The sequence below is a fragment of the Callorhinus ursinus genome, unplaced genomic scaffold (genome assembly GCF_003265705.2).
Source record: "Callorhinus ursinus isolate GAN/ISIS: 27379988/994484 unplaced genomic scaffold, GSC_fseal_2.0 scaffold43, whole genome shotgun sequence".
Taxonomy (NCBI): Eukaryota; Metazoa; Chordata; class Mammalia; order Carnivora; family Otariidae; genus Callorhinus; species Callorhinus ursinus.
In genome coordinates this window covers 727,869-745,539 of record NW_027397105.1, presented here as the reverse complement: position 1 = coordinate 745,539, position 17,671 = coordinate 727,869, and the positions used below count along the sequence as shown (strand labels likewise).

At 66.3% G+C, this 17,671-nt stretch overlaps 2 protein-coding genes across 4 annotated transcripts in view; one reads left to right on the top strand and one right to left on the bottom strand.

Annotated features, from left to right (window-relative positions):
- Positions 1-743: 743 nt before the first annotated feature.
- PIMREG (PICALM interacting mitotic regulator) lies at positions 744-5,245 on the top strand. 2 transcript variants are annotated; one of them, XM_073881553.1, is made up of 6 exons: positions 744-812; positions 1,288-1,616; positions 3,063-3,322; positions 3,813-3,908; positions 4,343-4,394; positions 5,178-5,245. In XM_073881553.1, exons 2-5 carry the CDS (start codon positions 1,323-1,325, stop codon positions 4,374-4,376), a joined length of 684 nt encoding a protein of 227 aa, XP_073737654.1. In that variant the 5' UTR covers positions 744-812; positions 1,288-1,322; the 3' UTR covers positions 4,377-4,394; positions 5,178-5,245. The 2 variants fall into 2 exon arrangements, with proteins under 2 accessions (XP_073737654.1, XP_025720181.1); XM_025864396.2 differs by having other exon boundaries at positions 4,343-5,215.
- Positions 5,246-5,411: 166 nt separating this feature from the next.
- The window catches only part of PITPNM3 (PITPNM family member 3), a 65,500-nt gene continuing 53,240 nt past the window's right edge, over positions 5,412-17,671 (bottom strand). Inside the window, exons 15-20 of one of the 2 annotated variants that reach the window (XM_073881551.1) lie at positions 15,577-15,693; positions 15,192-15,340; positions 14,807-14,971; positions 12,094-12,277; positions 10,608-10,736; positions 5,412-9,370 (exon numbers count right to left, since the gene is read on the bottom strand). In XM_073881551.1, the coding sequence (XP_073737652.1) occupies positions 9,068-9,370; positions 10,608-10,736; positions 12,094-12,277; positions 14,807-14,971; positions 15,192-15,340; positions 15,577-15,693 (1,047 nt within the window). In that variant the 3' untranslated portion in view covers positions 5,412-9,067. The remainder of the gene's footprint in view (positions 9,371-10,607; positions 10,737-12,093; positions 12,278-14,806; positions 14,972-15,191; positions 15,341-15,576; positions 15,694-17,671) is intronic. The other variant, XM_073881552.1, reaches the window with a different exon arrangement.

Sequence of the window (17,671 nt, the reverse complement as noted above, 5' to 3'; positions counted from 1 at the left end):
CCTCCGCCACCCCCCGAAGGGCACACCAGCACGTGGGGCGCCCCTCCGCCACCCCCCGCTGCGGGAGGCGTGCCCCTGAGCCCGAGGCCTGGGGTCACCCAGGTCTGTAGCGGCCGGCACAGAGCGACGGTGAGGGGGGAGCGCCGGTGGAGACCCCGCCGGAGAGGGGGCGCGCTGCCCGGTGGGGAGCCCTGTCGCGGCCCGGGACAGAGCTACGCGGTGAGGGGCCCGAGGCCGTGTGAGGTGCGCAGCGAGGAAGCCGGGGGGGGGGGGGGGGCGCAGCAGGGTTGCCCTGGGGCCGCGGGAAGCGGGGGGGGGCTCTCTAAGGGGGGAGGTTGGGGGCTTGTGCGGATGCTGGGGGGAGGGGGGAGGGCTCGCCCTGGACTGGGGGGCGGCACTGGAGGAGGGCGGGGCCGCGGGTCGAGTCCGTCCCCTCCCCCAGGATCTGCCGGGGTCCAGAGTGCGGGGCGCGTTTGGGGAACACAGAGCAAGGACTGGAGGCAGAGACACACCCGCGCGGGAGCGGGCACGTCGCGAGCGCACCGGGGAGACCCCGCTCGGCGGGGCGCCGGGCCGCGGGCACAAAGGGGCGGCGCGGCCCGAGGCAGGAATGGGGCGGCCAGCCAATCGGAGGGCAGCGTTCCCGCCCCGAGGGCGGGGGCCAATCGGATCCCGGGCGCGGCCGCGCTGCGGGGACAGAGCCAATCAGCTACGAGGACGGGCCAGGGGGCGGGTCCGCGCGGAGTTTCAAACCGGCCGGGTGGGCGCCGAGCGGCCGTGCGGGGCGTGCGGTCGGCGCCGGGCGCTCTTGGGTGAGTGCACCCCGGGGACTCGGCGGCCCTTCCGTTCCCACGGGACCCGGACGAGGCGGGGGGCTCCGGTCAGGACGGGCGCGCATGCGGGGCCGGCCGAGGATTGCAGGATGCGGATCGGGGGCTCCGCGCGGCGGGAGCGCCCTGGGCCCCCGCGCGTTCGCGAAAGGGCCGCCGATGGGGCCCCGGCGCAGGGAGGCTCGGCGGCGGCCGGTCCGGACTCTGCCCGCCTCCGCGCTGGGGTCAGAGAGCCGAAAGGAGGCTGATGGAAAGTCACCGCGGTCGCAGACACGCGGAGCGGCGCGTCCACCCTCCGCCCTCTTCTGGGCCTCGCTGACCCCTCTTCCAGGAAGCACCCTCCTTCCCGCACCCACGGCTGCCAAGGGCCTCACGCCCAGCCCGGGCTGCCTGTGTGTCCGTGGGGCCTGGGGAGGTAAGGGGGAATGCCTTGCTGACCTTTTGGCCTCCCCCGCAGGCTCTGGTGGGCTGAGCAGACCCTTGACCACGCAGATGGCTTCCAAGTGGCCGGGCGTGGGGGCCTCGGTGCGCCCAGGATCGCTCCAGGACCAGCAACTGCTGGAGGAGAAGGAGGTGCTGCCGCCTGCCGCCTGCCCTCCGGAGACCTCCGGGGGGGCCCTGGGCTCCCTGTGCAGACAGTTCCACAGGAGGCTGCCCCTGAGAGCAGTCAGCCTCAACCTCGGGGCAGGGCCCTCCTGGAAACGCCTGGAAAGCCCCGAGCCAGGCCAGCAGGGCCTCCAGGCTGCGGCTCGCTCAGCGAAGAACGCCCTGGGTGCCGTGTCCCAGGTAAGGCCGGCGACGTTAACTGTCCCTTGGCTCAGGCTTCCATGGTGCCAGACGGCTGAGGCCTCCAAGGGCCCCTGTGAGGAGGCAGACCCCATGAGGACAGGGGCACTGTACAGAGGAACCGAGCCCCACGACGCAAGATGATACAGCTGCGTTGTGCTAGGGTGGCAGGCGAGGGCGAAGTGGGGGGACACCAGACAGGAGGCCTTCCAGAGGAGATGACTCCACGGAACCACCCAGGACAGGGGCAGTGGGAGGAGGTTGTAAGGCAAGCGAAATAGCTTGAGTCCAGATCCAGAGCTGGGGGAGAGCAAAAGACGCAGGAGAGAAGTCTGGGTGTGGCCAGAGGGCAGAGAGCCAGGACGGGAAGGGCCGGGGTCCCGGGGTCCCGGGGCTGGAGGTGTTTCTAGACTCTCCCAGGAGCGCTGGGAGCCAGGCGGGAGGATTTTCAACAGGGTTAGAATCTGGCTGGATTAGCTTATCAGCACGGTTCTTCAGCTAGGTGGTAGAGGGCGAGAAGCAGCTTCACCTCCGAGAGGCCTGGGGGCCTCCTGGCCTTGCAGAGGCTCAAAAAGTAGGTCTGCAGGGATTCGTGTCAGGTGACAGGTGCGGGGTGCTGGTGTGAGGTGCCTGTGGGCTTTCCGGGTGAACGGGTCTCCAAACCCAAAAATGAGGGAAGGTGTCACCTAGGAGGGACAGAGCCGTGAGGACAGACCGACCCCCAAGGAGAGAATGAGGGTGGGTATCTCCTTGGGGTCTGATTGGGGATCTGAAATCCACAGACCCTCCGCTGAGAGGTCTCTGAGCCAAACGTCAGTCTCGTCTGTAGGAGCCCCGGGACGGTTTTATTCCCGGGGGCTCAGAGGCGTGAAATGAGACGGTCCGCCCACAGCCACACCACGCACCACACGGAACTCGGGTCTTATTCTAACCTCTGGCCTCTGGCTCTGCCGGGGGCAGACGTTCTGGCTGAGAGGAGCCCAGGCGGGTCCGAGAGACCCCAGGGCTCAGGCTTGCCCCCGCAGGCAGTGAGGAGCCCCAGAGGGCTTCCGAGCCCTTGAGCCTCCTGAGAGCTGGCCCTGCAGAAGACTCCGCACCAGCGTGGACGGGGAACTGGTGTGTGAGACCAGAGGCAGGTCCTGGGGGGCAGGCCTGGGCTCTGGGCCTTGCTGGGAGAGCCAGGGTCCTTATGGGTCCCGGGAGAGGGTTTGGGCTTGGGTGAACGCGGACTCTGACCAGCGCACTCACTCCCCAGGTGGTTCTGAGCCGCCGGCTGCAGCAGGCCCGGTTCCCACGGACTCATCCTCCCCCGGGACCAGGGACCCAGAGCTGCCAGGCTCCGCAGGCCCGCTGGGGGGCCGAGGGGTGGGAGGTACAGCCAGGACACTCGGGAGTAGTGCCCGCTTGGCTTTGGTCCCTGCTCAGCTCTCCCTGTACCCGCCACAGAGAATCCAGGAGTCCTGCCACAGCGGCACCAAGTGGCTGGTGGAAACCCAGGTGGGAGCCAGGAGGCGGAGGAGGGGGGCACAGAAGAGCACCCGGCTGTCTGGAGCTGCCCCCGCCTACGTGGCCCTGGACCCGTGGGAGAGGGACGGTCACCGGCTCCCTGCCCACGGGGGCCCACGCGCCTACCCCCTGCGGCGGCCCAGGAGAGAGGCTGCCCTCCGCGGTCCCTACTCCTCGACAGAGCCCCTCTGCTCCCCCAGGTAAGAGGAGCAATGCCTGGGCTCCCCAACGCGAGCTGGGCCCCCTCCTGCGGCTGCCAGGGGCACCCTGAGCTGCCGGCAGCGGTGCTCTGGCCCAGCTCTGCCCCAGTTGGCAGGGGGCCTGGGGGGGGGGGGTCCTCCAGGGCCTCAGTTTCCCTATCTGTCAAAGACGCGAGCCTCTCGGCGAGCCCAAAGCAAGTCTGGAAGCCCTCTGGAGGCCGAGGCTCAGGTTCCAAGGGGGCAACAGCAGGGCTGACCTGTCTGCAAGGTCACCTGCCCTTGACCTTCTGGGCCTTGAGCTTTCTGTTCTGTGCCCTGCGCTCCAAGCCGCACCGATGTCACTTCCTGGGGGGAGGGGAGGGTCTGGGACAGGTGTTCCCAGCTCCCCGGGCATCTCCCTGGCCTGCGTGCCTGGCCCAGTGCCGCTGGGGGGGGGGGGGGTTGGCTACAGGTTTCCACGAGTCTTGGGGGCGGCTTTTCCTTGTTTCAGCGAGTCTGACGGTGACCTAGAGCCTGTGGGAGCAGGACTTCAGCATCTCCAGCAGCTGTCCCAGGAGCCAGACGAGGCCAGCATGGCTGAGGAGAGGTGAGCCGGCATTTCTGGGGCCCATCTTTGCCCCTGGGTCTGACCTGCTGTGGGACCCTGGCCTGCCCCTGCCCGTCTCTGGGCCCCCCTGGCGCCACGTTTGTCCGTCACCTGGAAGCCCCCCAGCCCAGGTACCTGGTTCCTGAAAGACCTGCCCTTCCTCCAACTTTCCCCATGGCTCCCCGATTCCTGCCTGCCCGTGGAACTGGGAAGAGCTCCGGGGGCTGGTAGGGAGTTTCTGGTCTGTGCTCAGGACCCCCTCCTGGAGGCAAGCCTCGGGTCTGCAGCTGCCCTAAGTTGGGGCCAGTCCCCCGTCCATCCAGTGGCCACGATGGGCTCCTGGGTGGGGTCGGCCAGTTCTGGGGACATGGCGGGAGGGCCCCTCGAGCCCGCGGCACCAACGGCATCTGTCTCTCCCGCCCTCCCACCTGTAGCGGCGACATGACCGTTTCTCTCATCCGAGACTGAGGAGGACGGTGCCTGCAGGTAATGCCTTCCTCCGAGCATCTTCCCTGGGCCCCCCCTCCTCCTCACGCACAAACATGTGCAAGAACGGAGTCTTTTCTGGAAAACCCCCCGGAGCTGACGGGCCCAGCAGGCAGGAAGTGTGCAAGCCCCGCCCCCCCCCGCCCCCGGAGCGAGAGCTGCTGACCTCACCGACCCCATCAGTAGCCGAGCACACCGGCCACCTCCTAGCTCCTGCTTCCGGGGGGACGGCCGTGGGGCCCCTACGTCCCTGCTCTGAGCATGGGGAGGGGGGCACGAAGGGAGCTGTGTATTTGCAGGAAGCCGGCCACATCTGACCACCACACCCTCACGCCAGGGCCCGTGTGTCCCCCCAAGCTCCCGAGCACTGCCCTTGGGCTCCCCTCCAGGGGGAGGCCGCTCAGGAGCCTCTGCTCAGAACCGGCCACGGCCGGTTCTGCCCTTGAGCACCCGCCCCAGCCTGAGACTCCCTGGGTTTGGAAACTCATGCCGCACTCGAGCTCCGTGGCGGCATCTACAGCAGGAAGCCCGGGCAGCAGAGATTCTGGGGAGCCCTGAGCTGTGCACCCAGGAGGGGGACCTGCGAGGAATCAGCCCCTGGGCGGCCCAGGGACCCCAGCTCCCGTCCCCGCGGCCCCCCCAGGGCCCCGAGACCCTGGGCCCACAGACCCCTACTTGCCCTCAGCACACAGCGGCGTGGTGTGCGGGCAGGGGTAGCACTGCTCAGTGGCGGTTTCTGCCCTCGGTAAATTATTTAAGAAACCCGCTTTGTCATTTTATCAGAAAGAAACCAGCGTGTGACTTCCCTGGAGATAACACTGCTTTTTCATAATAAAGACTCTGCTTCTGAGTGTGACATCTGTTCTCTGTGTCACACACACACACACCAGTCGGGGCAGCGGGGCTGCGCTCCCCCGTCCTCCCCGGGCCAAGCGGCCGGCCCCCAGCTCGGGGGGAGCACGAGCAGCAGGAACTGTCTCTCAGCTTCACTCGAAACCAAGAACACCTTAAAGGCAAATAAGGTTTTTATTTAAGTGACAACATCCGAGAGTTAAAAACCAGCTCACGTCAAAATCAAGACCAGTTGTAAAAATCTTTTAACTCCGTAACGCGGTGTGTATCTTGTTAGAAACCTGGTATTTTACATTTTCTCCTCTAACGGATTTTGTACAAGGCAGCCATGAGGAGTAGGGGAAAACCTTTCACCACAGAACCATCCACCACAAGTAATACTGAGAGTCACACATTTAGGAACAGGCAGACCACGGACAAGGTCAGACAGGCTGCCGCCGCGGAGTAAACAGAACAGCACAGTGGGGTCCCGGGGTGGAGGGCCCCTCGAGCGGGCTGCCTCCTGTCCTGCCCCTCGGTGTCACCTGCCGATCCTCGTGCCGGTGAGGGTGGGGTCCCACTGCGTTCCCTCCCGGCCCCAGTGGCAGGGCCCGGGCCGGGCCTCGCTACTGCTCGGGGACATCACCCTAGCTGTGATTTTTAAGAAAGTGTCCCCAAGCCAGAGGGAGGGTAAGGAGAGAGGGGTGGCTTCTTTTGGCTGAGCCAAAGAGAATAGGTTTCCAGAGCACTTGGCACCCAAACCCCCAGGATTCGGCAGGAAATTGGTTATTTAAGGCGGGGGCAAGCTGCGACGCTCTGCCGCAGTCCGGGCGCCCCTCCGGGGCGGGGCGGCACCGAGGCTCGGGGCGGGGGGGGGGCGTCCGAGCAGAACCAGTGCCACCTCCCCACCCGCTGGGACTGGGTTTCTTTCAAAAACCGGCGCCCCGTTTTGCCTGCAGGACACGTCGGGAGCGCAGACTCTGGGCTCCAAGGCGGTAGAAGGACCATCTCAAGACCGTGAGACCCGGCCTCCCCTCCTTCAGGGAGCCCACGCCCCGGCAACCTCCGGAATGTGGGGTCCACACCTGCTCTTCCACGGCCCGGCACCCAGACAGGAGGGCCATTCATCCAAACACATGAAAAGAGTCAACTTTTTTAAATACGTGTTTTGTGGAGCCTAAGGGAGGAGTCGTGAGATCTTCCAGAGACAACCCATGATGCCGGGAGAGCAGGCGCCGGCCAGGGGTGCACCCCGAGCCCCCAACAGGGTGAGTGTGGGCGAGGGCAGCAGGCAGCGCTCCGGCAAGGACAGCCCCGGATCGGGAAGAACAAACATGCCACGCGAGAGACGAGGAGCTTTGGTCAGGCAGGAAGAGGGGTTCCCAGCCCCCAGGGAGCGGGCACACCGGGAACTGGAAGGGTTCTCTGGAAAACAGCCAGACCGGGTCAAGGAACTGCTCCGGGGAGGGGCAAGGCCCCTCCAGAGGACAGCACCACTGGGTGCTTTGTTTTTCTCGGCCCGGAGTGGACGGACACACAGAACAAGCCACTGGTACAGGAACGTGTGTTGGTTAGAGTCTCCGGGAGAACCGAGCAGCCTCCCGCTGCAGAACCCCACCCCGCACGCGCCCCAGCTGGGGCTCCCGCTCACTGTGTCCCGCTGTACACCTGCAGCATCGCGGGCGTGGGTCCTCCGAGCTCCAGACAGCAAGGCGGTGGCCTCCGGCCAGGTGCCCCAGCCCAGCTCGAGCCCAGGCCCTGGAGCCCTGCTCACGGGACACAGGTTCCCCTGCAGGGTCCTGGCGCTCTGTCTCTGTCTGTCTCTCTCAGGCTTCCGGCCTGGGGTTCGCAGGGCAGAGGAAGCCTAACTCGGGAAGAAGGAACTCCCACTAAGGACTTTATCACCTACACCAGCAGCTTCCGCATAAAGGGACAGGAGGCAGCATCAGAGAGGCAGGCCGTCTGCCCACGCTCCGTCCAGGGCATATTCTGGAAAGGGTGGATGCGGCTATGCCCTAAGCGCTGGGTCCTCACGGAGCGCCCCGCAGAGGGAATGTGGAAGGAAGGGTGGCCCGTGGGAGCCGGGAACCGCTGGGAGGCAGGGCCAGAGAGGGAGCTGCCCACGGCTTGGGCTCGGGTGCCGACAGCCCTGCCGGTGGAGCAGGCCAGCCGGCCGTGCCAGAGAAGACTCGCGTCCCGGAGAGCGCGGCCTGGGGGCTGGGAGCCTGGACCCCCCCACCCCGGCCCCAGCAGGGTGCCCACTTTGCCAGGCAATTCACAGGGCAGTCGCTGTCTGGGGAGAACGCGGGCCACGCAGGAGCTGCGAGAGGTAGACGCCGAGCGGAAGCGACACGGGGCCCACGCGGGTGCCTATTGCGGATGCAGAGGTCTGGGCTCTGGGGCAGCCCGGCCGGACGCAGCCCTGCTTGGAGGAGCTGAGCTAGCCTTGGGGACGGCCAGAGGGGGCCCAGAAGCAGGCCGCGGCAGCCCCCGGGGTTGGGAGTGGGCCCAGCCGGACAGCAGCGGGGTGCAGGGACCCAGGCCCCCCGGCCAGGGGCTCGCAGCAGGACAGCTTGGGCAGGCTCTGAGGGCCCCCCCCACCCCGGGAGCCAAGCCCTGCCAACCTCAGGGGACGAGCCAGGAGGAGGGTAAGGGCACCAAACCCAGCGGGGTGGCAGGCAGAAGGGAAGAGAATACAACAGTTTGAGCCAAAAATCACATGAACCCCCAGAATGCCGGGATGTCAGCTCTGTGCCTTCCAGGAGCCAAGAGGGAGAATCAGTCTGAGCAGAGCTGGGGAGGGCGAGTCAGATCAGTGCCCTCTGGGGCAGTGTCCCCGTTCCTGGGACACCTGGTTCGGACATCAGAGCAAAGCAAACTGCCCCGTGGAGCAGCAACCCCTTCCCACCTTCCCATCCCCCTCCCTCCCCGCAAGGGCTTCCTGTGAACTGGTGGGGTACTCGGTGCCCGCGAAGGGCCCCCAGAGCCCCCTCTCAGACTGCGTGCAAGGTGCACACTGGGCTCTCTGAGAGGCTCCTAGTGCAAGACAGCCCAGGAGTCAGAAACCCGCACCAACCTCAGCAGGGAGACCCGTCCGATCCCATAAGGAAGGCGGGGCCCAGAGAGGGCGAGCAGTGGGCTCACAGGCAGCCCAGCTGGGCCAGAGCCTGAGGCTGCAGCCTCACGGGGGAGGGCGCCAGGCAGGACCCTGGGAAGAGCAATGACTGTCCTCACGGGCCACGGGAGAATGGTGACAGTACCAAGGACAAGACGGGGACAATGGACAGCTGCAGCACCAGACCCCGCCCCCCCAGGGTCGTGGACAGACACTGCGAACACAGGGGATAGCCTCTCACTCCCAGAAGGTGGCCACTTGGCCCCAGGAAAGCCAGGAGGCCCAAGACGGTGACCCGGGGTGCCACAGGGAGGGCGTTGCCAATGCCGCTCGCCCCTCCGGCAGGAGCTGTGCCCGCTGGGGCCGCCGCTGCCCGGTCTGGGGGCTTCTCCCCTCCGGGCCTGCCCAGCACCTCCGAAGCCTCGGGGCCCCAGAAGGATGGTCGACTCCGCCCAGCCCTCCCGCTCCGGGCAGGCCCGCTCCCCGGCGTCGCACACGCACCGGCGCCGACCCGGGCTTGCGGTCACGGGCCCCACACGGGGAGGCAGCCGCGGCTGCACACAGACCCTGGGCTCTCCCCCCGGGGCGCGGCTGGGTCCCTCCCCGCTCTGGTCGGACACTGCTGGACAGACACGGGAGGGAAAAAGCAGGAAAAGTCCTGTCTCGGGGAGAAGCAGCCCCCCCGGCCCACAGGCAGGGCCCCCCTGCTCTGCGCACAGCCCGGCCCTCAGGGCACTGACTCGAACTTGGGGGGCCCGCGCGCCCAGCTGAGCGCGGCCAGGGGCCGCTCGTGGTCCTTGTCGGACTCGGGCTGGCTCTGCGCCCGCTCGGGCTTGGGGTTGGCGGGCGGGTCGGGCTGCTGCACGGACATGGTCCTGCGCAGGTGGTTACGCTTCCGCAGGAACTCGGGCTGGGCGTGCAACCCGAAGCTGCCCTTGCGCAGGACCATGCGTGAGTTGTTCTTCTTGGGGCGCGAGCGGTGGCCGGCCTCCAGCGCCGCCAGGTGGGCTGCGTAGCCCTCGCTCAGGAACTGCGGGGGGGGGGGGGGGGGGGGGGCACAGGCGTCAGGCGGGAGGAAGGGCTGCGAGCTGCCGCCCCCGCACCACCCATGCCCGCCCTACCCGGGTCCCCAGCTGCACCGTGGAGCCTGGCGGGATGGGGAGCTCAGGACCCAGAACGGCCCCCCGCGCACCCTGAACCTCTGAGCACACCCATCCGCAGCCCTGGGGTGCACAGAGCTCTGGGCTCTTGATGGGGGGGTCCCTGTCCCCCTTTGCCACTAAATCCCCCAAATGCAAGTTTGTGCCGTCACCCAGCCCCCCTCCACGGACTCCATCAGGTCCCGGCCCCCACGGCGGCCTTCTTGCCCATCCCCCCGCTGGGTCCTCACACCCTGCTCCCCAGAAAGTGAGCTGTGGATCAGCAGCAGCTGCAGGCCCTGGGCCGACGGGCAGGCTCTCCGGCCCCACCCAGGCCTACGGATGTGACCACGCCCCAGGACGCCTGTGCATCAGCGCCTGAGAAGCCCCGGGTCCCACTGTGGGGGGCACCGTCTCTGCGCTGCACCTGGGGGTCGCTGTCACACCCCGCAGTCCGGGGAGTCATCACCTTCCGTTCAATCCCCTTGTTCAACCTGCTCTCAGTCCCCATGACGGCAGCACCTGTCTGGTCCCCCGCGCCAGAAACCGGGCGCCGTCCGCGGCTCTCCCTGTCCTTCAGCCCACACGTCCGACCCGGTCACTTCGGGCTCCAAGCCATCCTGCCTCGCACTGTCTCTCGGACGCCTCCCCTTCTCCCGATGGGCCTTCCACCTGCAGCCTAGGGATCGCTCTGAACCACAGACTCACCGCCAAGACGTCGAGGACACGGGCCGTGAGACAGGCGTGGGACTGTGGCCCCCCAGCCAAGCCGGGGTCCTGCTGCCACCCCCCACCTCTGCTTCTGCTGCTTCTGCCGCCAGTGCCCCTCCCACCTCAAGCCTTTCCTGGACAATTCCTTCAAAGTCCCGAAACCCGCCCCCCATCTTCGCTGTTCCTCGCTGGGGGCCCAAGACCCCCTGCTCCCCGCCACGCATCAGGCCTCGTTTCACTCTATCCCGCTGGACGGGGTGACGTGACATCTGGTCCTACCAGGAGCCTCCCGGCGCCCACACGGGGCCTGGCCGGGCACGTGCCCACTAGCGCCGGTGGAATGAAGGGCAGAGCAGACAGAAGAACCAGCCGCCCGCGCCGCCCCCCCACCGTGCCCCCCCACCAGCTGCCACCCACCTGGCACTGGGTTTGGTACTTCTTGGCGGGCCGGCCCACAATGAAGATCTGGGAGGGCGGCAGCCCCAGCACGCTGTAGACAGAGATGTCCTTCGTGGAACCGTAGGCTGCACTGATTCTGATGAAGCACTGGAACACAGGGCGGCCGGCTTCACCCCGCGTCAGGAGGCGCCCCTGCAGGAGCCGCTCCTCCCGCCCTGCCCTGCACCCCAGGCCAGCTCCTGGGGCAGTCGGAACCTCAGCACCTCTGACCCCACTGGACAGGGCACTACAGGACCCAGGGCCAGGACTGGAGGCCGGGTATTCCTGGCCCCCGACCCCCAACCCTGTGCCGCCCGCACCCCCCAGACTGTGGTGCTCACACAGCTCCCGGTCGGCTGGCCACCCCTGATGCTCACCCTCCGGCTGCTCACTTTGAGCCCCCACTCTGGTCCCACCATCGCTGGGGAGAGCCCACTGACCACCTCGGCCTCCACCTTGGCTTCTTCAAGGGCATTGGCCTCCAGGACTGAACCCAGAACTGCCTCTCTGGCTCTGAAGGTCCACCTCCCCACTCTGCCCTTGCTCCTTCCCTTGCAGTCGCTCACAGCTTCACCTCTCACGGGCCTGGACCCTTCCTCCTCCCCGCCCCGCCGGGCCATGCCTCCGCTGCTGATGACCTCCAGGCCTCTGATCCTGCTCGACCTGGGCCTGACCCTGTACACATGAGCCTCTGAGACCATCCCAGGCTCGTCTACCTCAGTGCCTTTGCACAGGCTGTTTCTTTGGCAAACTCACATGCACGCTTCAGGACTCAGCTCAGAAGATGCCACCTCCTAGAAGCCTTCTCTGCCCCTGTCTGCAACCCCCGCCCCCCGCCCCAGGCAAAGCCACCTCAGTCCTCCTGTTTGCCCAGAGGCCTGTGCCAATCTTGGACCCGCAGGTTGTCGGTTCACCTGTCTTTCTTTCTCTGGGTCAGGGACTGGCAGACTTGCTGTGAAAGCCCAGATAATAAGTACTGTGGGCTCTGCACGCGCGCACCCACGGTTAACACCACATAAGCAAATGACGTGGCCGTGTTCCAACACAACTGTTTACGGGCGCTGTGCTGGGGCCTGGGTCCCACGGTGAGGACCGCTCCAGGTCACCGCTCCGGAGGAGAGGACAGCTCGGTGCCCGAAGCAGGACTCGGATGGAGCACAGTGGCCACTTAGGTGTCCACTGAATGAATAACCAGATGCAGAGACAGAGTTCAGGCTTCGGAGTAGGAGATAAAAGAGGACACGTGTGACTCTGGGATCGTGGGCGAATCACTGAGCCCCAGTGAGCTGTGTCGTCCTCATGGGTCCCTGCGGACAGCACCCACCTTGCGGGGCTGTGCGGGCTCGCAGCGAGACGCACGGAGGTGCTCTGCACCCAGGTGCGGTTACGGGTGGAGGGCGGAGGGGAGGAGCGTGCAGCAGGGTCTGGGGGCTGATCTCTCCCCTTCCCTGCGGTGGGGACTCACCTCCTGCACGAGGTTGCGGAGGAAGATGGCCTTCTGCCGCAGCGGGTCATGCACCAGCCCGTCCGAGAAGAAGATCATGCCCTGGGGGAAGTTGTGCTGAGACAGCCAGGACACCACCCGCTGTTTCTGCATGTCCGGCCGGCCCGTGATGTACAGGATCAGGTAGCCCAGGTCCTGCCAGTGCCTGTGGACACACAGCACGGCGGGTCCAGCCCCGGGGCCTGCAGCCGCCGTGCTCCCCGCCTGCCCCTGCCCTGGGCAGCCTCCCCCCGGTCTGCAGCCCTCCTGAGGAGCCCCCAGGGAGAGCCAGGGGGAAGGACTCCAAAGCCACACTGGGGCTGAGCCCCAGGAGTCCCGGACATCTCCCAGATGGCCAGCAGACACCGCATGCCCACCACCAGCTGACCCCCACTGCTGCCCCCTCTGCTCCAGTCCCCGCCCTGAGCACCTCTCCTCCTTCCAGCAGGATCTGACCACCCTCCCCCTCAGCTTGCTTCTCTGCCCTGGCTCACAGCTCCCCCACTCCAACCCAGCCCGGGCAGCCCCCAGGACTGCAAGCCCATCTGTACGGTGGGGGCACAGGGGGAACTGCCACCCAGGGCTGACCTAGGGCCGACAGCTGGGCCTGGCAGGACGTGCTGCTGCAGCCTGCGCTAGAGGGCCGCTTCCTCATTATCCTTGGGGCTGTTTCCACGGAGACTTCTGTCAATCACAGACCTATCCCCTCGCTCCATCCTGGCTCCCCTGCCGCGTCCTCAGGTCTCCCTCCTCTGCGCACCTGGGGCCCACCACCCCCCACACACAGCAGCTTTGCTGCCCACAAGCCTTGTGCTCTGTGGCTGCCGCCCCCTCCCCTGCACAGCCTCCCTGGCTTCCTCTCTTCCCGTGCCCATCCCCCTGTCTTTCAGGGCCCCCTCCTCCAGGAAGCCTTCCCAGCCTCACCCGGGATCCCGGCTGCAAGACACCAGCTGGGCCTGACCTGCTGGGGCTGCTGGGGCACTAGCCACCCCTGGCTTGTCAGAGACCGGGGGTTTCCAAACCTGGAAACTGACCTGAGAGATCGGGGAGGTTTTGCAACAAAGCACGGGCCCAGGGGTCACCCCGGGGACTCCGGTGAGCTCTGAGCTGGGGCCCAGTCGTCTGTTTATCAAGAGCAGCTTCTGATGAGTAGCGAGGTTTGCAGAGTGCCACCGTGGCCCAGGCACCCGGGCGGACAGGCCCGAGCGCTGGAGGGTCCCGGGGGGGCAGGACCACAGTCTCCCCTTCCCAGCTGTGGGAGGGGGACGTTCACTCACTGATTTGGGCGGGGGCTGGAGATGTCGTAAGAGGAACGAATGCCCCCCCCCAGGGGGAGCTGGACCCTGTCCAGGGCCTGCAGGAACAAAGGGCATCTAGCAGTCAGCTGACTCTGGGAGCCCCTAACCCAGGCTGGCCTGCTCTCCCCACAGTGCCCACGGCTACTGCGTGCGAGCAGGGCCTGGGCTCTGTCCTGTCTTGGGGTTCTGTTCGCTTGGAGTCCTGGGTTACAGTTTCTCGAGCCCGTGACTTGTCTTCCCCACGGGACTGAGCTTCCTCTCTCTAGGAGTTCTGTCTGCCTCAGTGCCCAGCTTGAGCCTGGAAGGGTGGAGGCAGGGAGGGAGGGAGAAGCAGGGAGGGAGGGAGGCAGGGGTGGAGGCTGGGAGGGAGGAAGGTGGCCCCTCTCTTGCTTTCCTATGGGCAAAACCTCTCTGCGGGCCGTTTCCAGCCACAGCTGCCGCCCCGTCCGAATCCAGCTGCCGACCCGGTCCCGCCTGCTCCCCGCACGCGCTCTACCCTTCCCTGTCCTCACGCTGCATCGTCTTTCTGGCTGATCAAAATCAGCAGTGTGTTTTCTTCTTCTTGCTTTTCTACGCTCGCGACTCTGTGCAACGGCGTGGACTGGAAACATGCATCCATCCATCCTCTAGAGGCTGTTTCTAAGGCCACCTCTCTCAGGAAGCCTGCCCTGCTTTCCCCAGTCTCCCACTTAGCCCTGTGCATTAGCTGGTCTCAAAAGGTGGCCCCCAGGGAGCCACGGGTCCCACATTCACACCTTCACGTGGCCCCTTCCCCGCGAGTCAGGGTGGATTCCACCACTACTTACAACCCATAGAACGCAGTGCAAAGGTCACTGCGACCCCCAAGGCTGGGTCATAAGAAGGCTTGCAGCTCCCCCTGGGTGTCCAGACTAGCCACGGAGAGCAGCCATGTGGGCAGAGAGCGAGCCCAGCCAAGGAACAAGAGCTCACATGCGTCCAGAAGCCACATCGAACTGCAGCCTAGGGGGCCTGCAGACGACCCCAGATGGCCACCTGGCGGCGAGTCATGGGGACACATGGCAACATCAGCAGAGCCCTGGCAACCCACAGAACCACGAGAGATGGAGTGATAAATGATTATTTTTGGCTGCTAAATTTGGAGGCATTTCTCACAGAGATAATCTGAGTACACCCACTGTATCCTGACCAGGATCGGAAGTCGGGAGACCAGGCCTGATTCGCTGCAGAGATAAGTGGACGCAGAGAGGGAGCGGGGAGCTGGGGTCCGCGAGTGGCAGGGTGCTTCCGGGGGGCCCTGAGTCACTGAGACCAGGACTCCCCAGCTCCCAGCCCAGACAGCATGCGGCCATCTCCCCGGGCTGTGGGTTCCTGCCCCCGAAGGCGGGACACCTCCCTCGCAGGGAGGGAACACTCACCGGACAACATCCACTGCCCCTGGCCGAACCTTGGGGTCACTTCCCATGATGGACACGCTGGCGGCGAAGGACCCGTCGATGCTGAACACCACGCACTCCATGCCCCGGGGCAGCACCGTGAGGTAGCTCATCGCAAAGGTCTGGTCACCCCTAAAAGGCACCTGTCTGTGGTCAGCCGTGCATCCGGGTCAGGTGTTAGCCTGAGGCCAGAGGTCAGCCTACAGCTGGGGCCAGAGCTCGTGGGGGGCCAGGGTCAGAGGGGAGCTGGCTGGGCCTCCCGGTGCCACGGCGGAGACCCTGTCCATCTCCGTCTCTCCCCACAGACAGGGATGAGCCCGCGGGAGAGCACAGTCCGCAGGTCGTGAGAACGCGCCCGGCATCTCACCTGACCACCATCTTCACCGGGTAGACGCCAACCCCCAGGCGCCGGGGCCGCGGCACGCTGTATGTGATCCGGCCACTACTGTTGGTGATCTCCGTGTCCAGGTGCACCCAGCGGCCCGAGGACGGCTCTGCCATCACCAGGATGTCCACCTACATGCGGCGGGGGGCGGGGGGCTCCCTGAAGGCCGGGGAGCTGCCAGCATGGCTGAGGGGTCAGGCCAGGGAGCTCTCCGCCCGGTGCCCCTCCCGCCTCTCAGACACACCGAGGTCACGCCTTCCCCCAGCTCACCTCCGCGACCTGCTCCGGGCTCCACCACCCGCCTGCCCCCCCAGCCTTCGCCCCTCCTGCCCCGTGCAGCTCGCGAGGGACGGCGCAGACCCCATACCTTCTCCCCGGTCAGGGCCACCATGTCGAGGGGCCCGTACATGAAGCGCCCCACCAGGACCTGGGGGCCGTCTTCGGCCGCGATCACATCGTTGGCCCGGTGGTTCGCAGTCACGTTCTGAAAGGACAGAAACGGGCTCGGCCGGAGCTTGCTTCTTCCTGACACCGTCCTTAGGACGGCCGGAGGGACGTGTCCCTGCCGCACCACGCCTTCCCGGGTAGACCTGAGCCACGTTCCTGCGGGATCTGCGAGAAACACAGACCCATGGACCCCAGCGCAGTCTCCAAGGACAGACAAGCACGCTCTGCTCCTGACCATCCCGCACGCCCCACGGGAGCGGTCAGGCCCTGACTGTCCTCCTTCCTGGGTCCTGGCTGGATGTGGCCGGGACGCCTCTGGGGCTCCCTTCCTGACCCGCTCACCTCCCACAGCCATTTACTGGGAGAGGGGGACGTACCAGAGCGGAGGGAGCCATGTGCGCCCCTCACCAGGCACAGCTGCTCCGGGCCCCCCTCCCCACACTCCAGAGCATTCTGGACGGGAGTCCTTTTGTCCGTAACTGCCCCATGTCCCCGTCCTTCCAGTTCTGGTTTCCATTCATCCTGCAGCTCAGAGGCCTCCCCGACCGCACACCACCCCCCCTCAAGTCGGTGGCCCTCCCCTTACAGGGCTCTGCGCACACCGGCTGGGGAAGCACTGCAGACTCATGGTGCCCACAATGACGTCTGGATCCTGAGCTGAGCCGCATGAGCTTCCAGTGCACGTCCCGCTGCTCCCTGTCCAGCCCGTGGCGCTGCCCCCGGGCCTGGGCCCACCCTGGCGCCCCGACTCCGCGTGACCCGAATGCCAGCCCACCCACCACCGCAGCCTGGCCCGGCCTCGCCCAGAAAGCACCTGCGGACTCCTCTCAACCCCCATGGTGTCTGCGTGCAATTCAGGCAATTCAGCTGCAGGCCCCTCGCGGGCACGAGTCCCTGGGCTGGGTGCCCGGCACGTGGGGACGAAGCAGTCAGGGATGCTGACCTGCACACAGTCGGGGGGCGACACAGTCCCCCCTACAAGAACACTCGAGGGGGGAGAGGGGACTCGTGCAAATAAACACACAAGATGCCCGCGCCGCCCGTCGCTGGGGAGCGCAGAGCCACACCACCAGGAGACCCCAGTCGCGCTCGCCGGGGCCGCCGGACGCCTCACCAGTGCCCGCCCCCCACACGGTGTAGACCGGCGCAGCGGCCTTGGAGAAGCTTGCCGGCCCCTCCCACAGACAGACTGGAGCTTCCCTGCTGGGTCCGCACCCCACAGAGCGAGAACACGTGTCCACGCAAAAGCCCGTCACATCGCTCCAGGCAGCCGGCCAACGGTAAACGGGTGTGTCCCTGCGAGGCGAGACCGCTCGACCACCCGCTCGGACAAGGGACGCCCCGCGAGAGAAGCCCGACGTGGAAGACAGCACGTTGCGTGACCCATACACGGAGGGCCCACGGCGGGTGCATCCACAGACAGCAGTGCTGGGGGTGGCAGTGGGTGAGGGGCATGAGCAAGGGGTCTGCTCCTGAGGCCACAACCATGTTCCAGAATGGACTGCAGCGATGTTTGCACACGTCGCGACCACACTGACACCCACTGAGCTGGGCACGTTTACACGTGGTGTAAAACGTGGCTATAACTCAATACATACGTTTACAAAAACAGAGCTGATTCACGGAGTGCCAATTACCTTCTGTCCTCGGGACTGTTCTTAGGGTCCACGTCAGATGCTCCCACCCGACTAGAGGCGCCCACCAGGCCGGGGGCTGTGTCCCTAAGCCCCTACACTCCCCCCAGCAGAGGACACAGTGGCCACATCCACACTTGATGATGGTTGGCTCAGTAAAACATGCATTTATGCCTCCCAAACTCCTGTTCCTGCTTCAACACCCTGCAGAGGTGACTCCTGTTCACGGAAGGCCTGCGTGGCCGGCCCTGAGAGTCCCTTTCTCCTTCTCCCTCTCCCTCTGTTGTGGCAAATACCACAGCAGGCCACGCTCAGTGGTGAAGCAGACGGTGGGCCCCACGGTTGAGGGCAGGACTCCGACTCACGTCCACATCTGCGGAG

Coding starts and splice junctions, on each gene's coding strand:
- PIMREG (XM_073881553.1), top strand. CDS start 1,323: ATGGCTTCCAAGTGGCCGGGCGTGGGGGCCTCGGTGCGCCCAGGATCG. Junction 1,617..3,062: donor CCCTGGGTGCCGTGTCCCAG/GTAAGGCCGGCG, acceptor TACCCGCCACAG/AGAATCCAGGAGTCCTGCCA. Junction 3,909..4,342: donor GCCAGCATGGCTGAGGAGAG/GTGAGCCGGCAT, acceptor TCCCACCTGTAG/CGGCGACATGACCGTTTCTC.